This window comes from Halyomorpha halys, unplaced genomic scaffold (genome assembly GCF_000696795.3).
Source record: "Halyomorpha halys isolate HHAL.00 unplaced genomic scaffold, Hhal_1.1 Scaffold52.1, whole genome shotgun sequence".
Taxonomy (NCBI): domain Eukaryota; kingdom Metazoa; phylum Arthropoda; class Insecta; order Hemiptera; family Pentatomidae; genus Halyomorpha; species Halyomorpha halys.
Genome location: NW_027104988.1, coordinates 825845 through 836570, shown reverse-complemented (window position 1 = coordinate 836570; position 10726 = coordinate 825845). Strand labels below are relative to the sequence as shown.

The 10726-nt window shown below is 30.2% G+C and overlaps 1 protein-coding gene across 5 annotated transcripts in view; it reads right to left on the bottom strand.

The window, feature by feature from the left end:
* The window catches only part of LOC106691791 (uncharacterized), a 33951-nt gene that overhangs the window by 11633 nt on the left and 11592 nt on the right, over positions 1–10726 (bottom strand). For 3 of the 5 annotated variants that reach the window (XM_014437691.3, XM_014437685.3, XM_067047146.1), the window contains 8 exons: positions 10136–10442; positions 7682–7822; positions 4921–5029; positions 4785–4836; positions 4456–4530; positions 4286–4386; positions 4126–4198; positions 2753–2952 (listed from right to left, as the gene is read on the bottom strand). In XM_014437691.3, the coding sequence (XP_014293177.1) occupies positions 2753–2952; positions 4126–4198; positions 4286–4386; positions 4456–4530; positions 4785–4836; positions 4921–5029; positions 7682–7822; positions 10136–10442 (1058 nt within the window). Of the gene's footprint in view, positions 1–2698; positions 2953–4125; positions 4199–4285; positions 4387–4455; positions 4531–4784; positions 4837–4920; positions 5030–7681; positions 7823–10135; positions 10443–10726 lie in introns of all 5 variants that reach the window. The other 2 variants (XM_024359930.2, XM_067047157.1) reach the window with 2 other exon arrangements.

Genomic DNA, 10726 nt, shown 5'->3' with positions numbered 1-10726 from the left:
GGTAACAACATTTTATAAATATAAAGGTATTTAATTGGTAAACTGGTAAACACACAAACAGCCTTTGGAAAGGAATTCAATTATAATAATAGTTTTTTAGGACTCAATTTGTAATCAATTAATTAACTTATTTTTGGATAATTGCCTTCAGCGATTATCCTGGCATCCCAAGTAAATCTGTCACTAGTACATAGGAATATAATCATTTCAGGTAGAGGGGGGATTCCCTATCGAAGGGATGTTGTAAAAAGTAAAAAATTTGCTTGGTTCCCTCAAATTATTTTTGCTTGATGGAATGTATTGTAGTGATAGTTTAAGTCTCTTATCATACAAAAACAAAAAGTATTAACTGTAACCATGAACAGAACATAGACATTGGAAATTGAACAATTAAAAGTGAATATAACAAAAAATATGAGGAAAAGTTGATTAATATTAATATTGTGGAGAAGACATTGGTGAAACATATACAATTTTATTTGATGAAAAAATAAAATTTATATGTTTTATATGTAAAAGTTAAATTTATAATTATTTATTATTTATAAATAATTCTTTTGAGATATACGATTATTAGACATTTTAAATAGCATATTAATACATTGTGGTGATGAATACAATTTATTTAATCATTTGTATGTGAAATGAATCTTTTTAGTTTGAGGGTTACAAATTTAAATCTTTTAAGTATTTGAACATTAGAATGATTTATACTAAAAGTCTAGATAAAACAAACCCTGATTGCCCTGCACTTCTGATTGACGACAAATAACAGCAATGGGCACTATTAAAATCTGTTATTTTACATATAAAAAGTGAAATACATTTTTGAAGACATAAAAACTAATCAGAAATTATTTTTAACATGAAGATACAGCAGAATGATGATTTAAAAAAAAAATACATTAATATATTTAGTTTTATTGGATAATGCCACACACAAATCAAGCAGATCGAATCAGTTCTTTGTGAGAATTCATCCAGGCAAGACTTATGCGGGTCTGGGTAAAAAAAGTTATTTTGTTTTAAATATTCAGTTCCCTCTCAGAATCCACCTATATGGATGAGATGTGTACGATCTCACTAGAGAAAATTACTTCAAGTCAAAAATAAGTGAAACTTGTTTTTTTTAATTATTATGAAATTCACTAAATGTCATATATGATAATTTAATAATAATAATAATAATAAAACAGTAAACTATTTAATTATGATCATGATCAAATAACTGTGATAAAGTACAAACAAAAAATATTTAAAACCAATTTAAGGGACATTAAGAAGCAGAAAATAATTATGAAAAATTATTATAAGGAAATAATCTCAACCAGCAGTGAACTTAAATCAAGATTCCAATAACCTAGTATTTTATTACAATTATAAACGTTTTTAAATTTGATATAGTTTAGTGTTAAATTAATATTTATATTTTATCACTTAAATTGTAAGTTGTTTATATTTTGAAATTATGTTTCTTATATGAATAGCTAATATTTTCCTCTATAATTAAATTATCTGGAATAAACTAATAATAAATCTAAATCATTGATTTTCAATTTTATCAATTTCATGTATTAATATAGAAATAATGTAAACTTGTAGTCAGATGTATTTATAATATCAATGTAGCCATAGTGACCCAAATACAAATAACTATGAAGTTTTTTTTTTCCATTAATACTTTTTTACTTACTCACTACCAAAGGTAGAGAAGCTTTGTATTCATGCAGCAAATGGAACAATTTTAAATTTTCAGAATCAATAATTATCACTCGCATTGTACGTTTTAGACACCAAGAAACAAATTTTGGTACCACGACAAATCATTAATGTTGAAATATAGGTAATTATCTACTCACTAGAAATCCAGAAAAAGGACAATTTTTAGAAAATTCAAATAATTTCCTTTTTATAATAAATTAAAAAGATAGAAAGTCAGGAAACTATACTGACCGTTTTTTTTTTTTTTTTAATTACGTTTACTATTATAAATAAATATCACTATATTAGAAAATACTTTTCAACTAATGCTACTTACTTGTAAGATTAAATTGTTTGATGAATTTTTTTTTAAATTCACGATGTAAATAAACTGGTTTATAGTAGTATTATAATTTGAAAATAAAAGGTTCAGAAATCTCTGAGGATAAAGCCTTCTTAGTAATACAAGTAAACATCAGAAAATACAAAACTAAATTAATAGTAAATTGTAACATATTAAGAGTCTACAAGAAGAAGAATTTTAGTGCATGGTTTGTAAAAACTGAAATAGAAAAAATTGAATTGAAAAAAATTTTAAATTGAAAGATACTTCTATCTTAAGAGAAATTAATAGTAAGGAATAGTGATATTGTTTCCAATTATTTTGTAATATATTTTAGATAAATTTTTCTTCTTTAATTTATTTTTTCATTTTTTTGACAAGATAAATAATTCTTCATGAGGAATCCTCATATTAAAAACTAATAATTTTATTCCAATTATCAAATATAATTTTTTTAAGAAAAAAAGATATCATTTAAAAGATCCGAAATGAAGTTTCAATGATATATCCACAATAAATGATTGTGATAATCCATATTTTACAGTAAATATTTCCATTAAGCCAGAAATGTCCATAACGCACTCTATTTTGAAAGAGTGAATCTTTTGCTGCACATGCGTTAAAATTTATCTGAACAACCTTTAAGGCGCTTACAGCAAATAGATGTAGCCACGCCTAAAAGCAGTGGTAATCAAAAAAGAGCTTGACCTGCGGTTGAGTTTTCATCCCTGCTACTAAATCTCCGTAACAGCTCTTCGGGTGCTTGTAAAATTGAAGGAAATCTTCTCGGCTGAGCAGGTCTCCTCCTCATAGATTCATTCTCTCTCCCTGTTGTCGGTCTATGGCTGCTACTAGAGGCTGCATCATTGCTCCTTCCAGGACGCCTTTCCCTGTTTCCAAGTTCTCTGCTACAGAAAATCAAAAAGTAGTAAATTTCAGGCTATAACAACAATTTTAAACAATTAGTTTAAAAATTAAGAAATTTTTACAAATGCCATACAAAAATATCAATGATGAGAGATAGTTGACCGTGGATAAATTATATGAGGAGAAGATGGTTGGGGGTTGTGGTCAAAATATAAGAAGATGGTCAGGGTTGCGGTCAAAAAAAGAACAAATAGTTTTAAACTATTTGTTCTTTTTTTGATCGCAACCCTGACCATCTTCTTATATTTAAATTTTTACAGTCAACTATATATATAACACAAAATATTTCAACTTATTTGTGTTATATTTTGACTGCACTATTATATTTTGTGTTATATTAAGTGACCGAGCAAAATAAAATCAACTAGTTCCTATTAATGTCTTTATTTCATACATATTTTTTCATCAACATTTCGAGGCTCTTCCTATACCTTAAGGATGAATAATCTTTTCATTAGTTACATTTCCTTTTGAACTATGCTTCTATACTTGGTCTTAAATTAAAATATTTTACAAGATACACTATTTTAATAAAAGGAAGATGGTCTGGGTGCGGTTAGGATTTTTTTTTTAATATCTCATAATCTATTAGCTTTAAGGAAAAAAATATATTTACTAAAATAAAGCCAATCAAATATTCTACTCAAAAGGATTAAATTCATTTTATCTCTCTAATACACAGTTTTTCAGATAATAATTCAAAAAATGAAGAAACTCAGCAGAGGTGAGAATGAAACTATTTAATTTAAATGAGTTTTGTTTAGTGAAAGAATGAAAAATAACTTCAGGAAATTAATTTTTTTATTAACCAAAACTAAATGAAGGAAAGAAATGTTACAAAAATCTGTACAAAATAAGTGTGATAAAAATGTGATTTGGCTAAGAAAAGTTGCTATCTCCAAAACGAACTTTTGAAGGATGGACCAAGACATAGATGTAAGAATTGTGTTAGGTCTAATGCTATAGATTTAGGTATTGATAGGGTTCCCAGGAGGAAAATATAAAATAAAGTGTTGCTATTATTGGCATCGCACCTCCAGATTTTGTAAGGCATTTTTATTATTTATAATTATATTAATCATTCTTTTTGTTGCTAAATAATTAAATTGTAATATCTTATAATTAAAATAGATAAAGTTAAATAGATTAGTTACCTTGAAACATCTAACTGTGTTAGCAAAAGATCTGTAAGATTCAAAGCTAATTCCAGTAAGCTGATCAAATCTGCTTGAAAAAAAAAAAATAATAAATAAAAACTTTCAATGAATTATGATTGAATTAATTGACCATAATAAAAAAAAACTTGATACTAACTAGAAATTCTTTCCTGAAGGGTTTCGTTTGAAACAGAACGAGTAAATGTGTCATTCTCAAAAAACTGAGTCAAGCTGTCAACCATCAGTAACAACACATGCCTGTAAATATTATTAAAAAAATTAAAACAATAATAATACAAAAGATAATTAAAATCCATAATTACATACCGAGCCCTGTGCCGTATAGCATCTCTTTGACTAGCTTCTCTTGCTGCTGTGAGACCAGGCCTACACCTAGCCGATCTGTAATTGAAACAGATTTGTAAATAGGACAAATCTATTTATGAATTTGGTTAAATAAGTTCTACCAAATAAGTGTTATTTCAAATTTTCGTATTTGTAAACAATTCATTATTAAAATTTTTCTAGTACATTTTTCTTTCTTCAAATTTTTTATGATTTAGATATTCTTGTTACATTAAAAAATACATTAAAAAAAAAAATGAATTTTCAAGTGATGCAGAGTTTATATTTAAATTAAATAAACATATACTTACGTAGCTTCTTCAGGTGTTTCTCTTGAATTAGGGAATTCACGAGGGGGCCACACTACAATTAAAATAAAAATAGTTTATATAAAACACAAATCTAGTAACGGATCAAAACATTTTTTCGTAATTTATTCCTACCTACCTTTTTCCCTGAATGGATTATGCCAAGGCCTGAAGGATAGTGGTGGCCTGAATCTTGGTCTTCCAGAAATGCGATACCTGACACTTATTCGTGTAGTTGTTCTTGGAGTCTTGACAAACAAAAAAGATAACATTTTTTAGAGTGAATAATTGTAGTTTTTATTCTTTATTACTTAAATATTTTTTTAACAAGTATTGTGATTAATTTATGCTGAAATTGAGGATTCCATTTCAAATATATAACTAAAATCTTTTCCTATATTACACCTAATGACATACGTAACACCATTCAAAATCACACACCAATGACTACGGACCCAATAATTTCCCAGTTAAATTGATCAAAGCCTCATTACCTTATATTCTTCCTATCCTCTATCACATCTATAACTTCTTCCTACTAAGTTTCACCAACCTTTCTGCCTGAAAAACTCCACAAGTCCATCCATTGAATAAAACATCAAATCCTGAAACCCTGAATGATGACCGCCCTATTTCCCTAATATCTAACTTATCCAAACCTTTAAAGCGCATAGTTCAATCCCAACTATCTCAGTTTCTTGAGTTAAATAACTTTTTGAAAAACCTTCAGTCTGGTTTCCCGCCAGGCTACTCCACTCAGTCTGCTCTTATTAAAATTTTTCAAGACCTTCACACAGCTATAGACCAGCAGAAACTCACTATCCTTATTCTCCTTGATTTTTCCAAAGTCCTAGATTCTATCGACCACAACGTCCTCCAGCTCTTTAATGGTTTCAATCCTTCCTTACCAGTTGTTCCCAGTTAGTTGTTATTTCTAATAATCCTCCCTTTAGCTCTCTACCTCTTTCTAGAGACGTACCTCAAGATTCCTCTCTATCCCCTACTCTTTTCCCCATCTTTATCAATGACTTTCTGCTTGCCATCCAGCATTTCCAGTATCATCTATATGTAGACAACTTACGAATCTACCTTTCCTTCTATCCTCATGACGCCTCAAATGCCATTCTTACAATACAAGAAGACATCAATAGTATAAGCACTTGGGCAACAGAGAATAAACTTACATTAAGTGCTGAAATGACTAAGGCTATCATAATTAGATCTCCATCTCTCCTGAAATCTATCCCAGGACCCCCCAACCTTATCCTAAACAATACTCTTATCTCATTCCATATGTCAGTCAAAAATCTTGGAGTAACTTTTGATCAAATTTTATCCTGGAAAGCACCCAAATTTTTCTTCAAGACCTAGCTATCCTGAAGCAATTCAATAGAATTTGTTTTCTCCTCCAATTTAAAACCTATCAACTATTAGTTTCTTCTCTTGTTTTCCCTCACTTTGACTATGGCTTCCTGGTACATGGTGGACTCTCGGGTAATCTCAAATCTAAACTGGAATGTCTTATGAATTGCCCACTATGATTTATTTTTGGGATCACCACAGAAACGCACATAACCAAGAATTACGCCGAGATGAAGTAGCTCTATCCATCCTTCTGATGCCAGTATTTCCTAGCTTCCTTTCTATTCCAAGTAATTATTACTCAATGCCCCTCCTATATCCTATAAAAACTGCAATTCAAATTCGCAGTCACATCCCGTACTACCAGAGCCCATTTATCTGACATCTACCCTCCGCCTCACCTAACTGCTGCGTTTGATAAATCATTTTTAACCCGAACTGCATATCACTGGAACTCCATTCCCTGTAATATATGTCATGTATCAACCTTTCCCTCGTTTAAAACCTTTATATTTAACTACCTTTTACTTCACCAATCTAATCAAATATTATAATAGTACAGATAATTTGTAAAATTTTGTATTTGATAAAATACATAGGGGAAGACACTTGGGAGCAGATTTTCAAGGTGCTATAGGATATATGGATGGAAGAAAAAATCCCAGGTGACTGTGGAGAAGCTATTATAGTCCCTATATATAACAAAAGGAATAATCTCGAATGTGAAAATTACAGAGGTATACCACTTCTGCCAACAGTTTAAAAGATCTTGTCGGTAGCAATTTGTAGGAGAATGATGGAGAGGAGCGAAAAACTGCTGGGCGAGTACCAGAACGGTCGACAAAAGACCACCTATTCATGATTAGACAAATGCTTGAGAAAATATACGAGTACAATATCGACTTATACCACCTCTTTATTGACTTTCAACAGGATTGATAGCGTGGACAGAGGAAAATTACTAAAGGCATTGCAGTCACTGGGAATACCTAGCAAGTTAATAAGATTAACAAAGATGACCCTGGAAAGGACTAGTTGTGAAAACTCGGGTGAGCATAATGCTCAAACAGCTTTAGCATTAACAGTGGCTTAAAGCAAGGAGACCCACTATCACCAGTACTGTTCAACCTCGCCCTACCATTAGAAAAATAAGGACAAACATGGGAGGCACCATTAAGAATAGGCTCACACAACACATGGTTTAGACAGATGATGTAGTCATCCAAAACAGCACTGGCCGGTGCTGTAGAAGAATTCAAGAGAGCAGCACATGATTTAGGACTTAATATAAATAGTGAAATGACCAAATACATGAAAACCTCTACATAGACCAGGGAGAGAAGAGATATTGTGGATGTGGGATATAAATTTAACTAAAATTTAAATTATCTTATAATTGTTCTACAGGGATCTAGTCCCAGAATAATAAACTATTTTTCATTTTGAAACATATTTGTAAGTAACACCAGTTTAAATAGTAAGTAATAAGTAGCAAACTAAAAAATATAGCAGAAATACTTAATAAAAATTTAATGTACATCATTGCTAGTAGATGGAGACTGATCACACATTGACTTTCTCTTCACTCCATGAGGAGTATCTCCATCAGAGCTTTCGCTCTGCCTTGATGAAGCATTGCCAACATCATTATCATCACTATCATCATCAATACTAGTACCCTAAAAATAACAGAAATATAAAAAATTATGTCATTATATTATTTAACGTTATTATTAGGTTGATATCATTTATAAAACAGATATTCAAAGAGGAATAAGAAACATCAATTAAAATATAAAAATAAAAATAACTGAGAAAATATAAACAACAAAATTCAATACCTTTCAAAGGAAAGGAAATCAGGGATAAGGTGGGAGTACATTTTTGCTATCTTGCCACACTTAGCCCTCAATATAATAAAGACTAAATCAGTTCATCCCATAAACTGCAAGCAGTACAATCCCTTATTACCTAATACTATCATTTATAGGCAGAATAAATATTATTAATTCTTTATTAATAAGGGCATAATAACCCAGATGTTTTTAGCCCTGAATAAAACTGTAATCTAATCTATTATTAATATCAATCTGACTGATACCAAATTTTATTTATAAATAATGAAGACATTAAAATAATTGGTTTGAGCAATATAAATTTCATTGCACGGAACTGTTAAATTATAAAGGTTTCCAAACCTTTTATCAGTGAATTGTTACAATAGGAAGTATTTATTAAAAGTAAAAATAAAATAATTATTAAGTATAGATATTGCAACTGATAGTTTAATTTAATTACAGAACTACTTATTTCAAAGAAATTTAAAAAAAAGTGACAAGATGAATAATTAATATTTTATATATGTGTATATAGTTGACCGTAAAAATTGATATATAAGAAGATGGTCAGGGTTGCGGTCAAAAGTGAAACAAAAATAGTTTACAACTATTTATTTTCCAACGTTTCGCCCCACTTTGCAGGGCTTCATCAGGGCTGTCCAAATGAATAAGTTGAACAGCAATTAATTAATATAACATAACATTAATATTTTATGCTAATATTTGAAAATATAAAAGATAAAGTAAATATCACAAGAAATCTATATAATAATAATATGGACAACATATTTAGAGAAGCTATGTGCAATTAATACAAAAACTACCTAGATACTTAAACATTACAATGATTTGAAAAAAAGGATAAATGAGAAGCTTATCTTACTTTTAAAAGGACACATATTCAATTTGGAAAATTATTCATAAAGGTGACAAAATTAATGAGAGTATCAGCTAAACAGTTATTCTAACTTATCTTTGCACGAAAAAGGGATTTATTGGTTAGGTTCTGGTAGGAAATGATTAGAAGGGAACAGTATGACTTAAGGGCCAAACAGAAGCACCCAAGATTTTATTATTTCTAAAAACTCATCTAAATACAATCAAAAACATAGAATTTTGGTGGATTTAAGAAAGAAATGACTCATATATATTTGGAGGCAGAGTTCCCAAATGTTCAGTTGTTCTGATTGACCAAAACTTTCTATTGGATCAGAATATCACTTGAATACATAATGATAATACTGAAAAGGCTCACATATTCATATTGTCATATTGGGTAGTAATATCAACCCTATGAGTGTTATAAGAACATGTAAATCTGTCCTTAAATTGTTAAATTTCTCAAAGGGTGAAGGGCAAGGTTGTTATCTGAAACTGTTCCTATTCATATTCTTGGATGGGACTCTTAGGAAGGCTAAATCAAGGATGAGACCATAAGATACAGGAAGTTAAGATATATATACCCTGTTAGCATAAGTCATACCACATACCCCAGTAACATAAGGAAGCATAAGTTTTAGATACAGGAAGTTAAGATATATATATACCCTGTTAGCATAAGTCGACAAAATAAGAAATCCTCAGCAGTTAAACCTCCTTATCCTCCAAAAACTCATTGGAAATCAAAAATTTTAGGATCAGAAGTAGAAAATAAGTTGGATGATGTGTATAGCTCAAAGGTGAGAAGCTCAAGCAAGTAAAGTATAATAAGCGAAGCTGGATGGATAAGAATATTAAAGAAAGAATAAAACCAGCCATAAGATCTAATTCTCTCGGGAGAGGATTTCTAGGAGGAAATTTCCAAGCCCACTAAAATAATAATAACCAAGCACAAAAGCCAACTTCATAACCAAGCACTAAAGCCAACCCTAGCCCATGAAAATGCATTATTTGAAAAGGGTTTAGGGAAAAAACTGAAAAGATAAAACCAGTAATACCAGGACATGGATCTACTTGAATGTAAGATCAGCTAAAGAACATTGTGACATGAGGCATAGCAGTGTCTTAAGAAAGGTAGTAGACAGCTTGGCAAGAGCCACACTGGCTCTATAACCAGGCTCCTTACACAGTGATGTGGTAGGTGAAAAAGTAAATAAAAAAGATTTTATACAAAAATTAAAGATCAAAAAGTTTATAAAATTAAAATGAGCACACCTGTGGATATCTCCTAGGAAACCTGAATTGACGATCAAAACGAGGCCTTTTGTAGGCAGGTCTGTGAAGAAACCTAAATCTCCTTGTGCCCAAATGACGTCTCTGAGTTGACATTAGACCTGAATCTTCACTTTCTTCATCTGTTGGTAGTGAAGAAGTACTGGCAACTCCTTCTGCATCAACTTGATTTCCTGGAGAGACCCTTACAACTGGTGGCCAATCTCTAACAGCTCTATGGAGGGTGAATATTTGTGATTCTAATTCTTGCCACATCCGTCTCATTTCTCCAGATTCAAGACGAACACGACTGTTTACACAAAATATACATACAACCATACATAATACATACATACAAAAGCTACTCAACTATCAACTAGAAAGATGTATATAACTATTACTGTAATAATATAGCACAAAATTTGAGTGAATTTTACAATAAAATTGTATGTGAATTGTACAATAAAAAATTGACATCATTATTTTAAAATTACTTTATTTAACTTAATGAATTGTAGTAGGGATATAAGAAATTATATACAAATGATAATTGTTCTGAAGAACAATTTGATCACTTCACATTTTTACAGAATA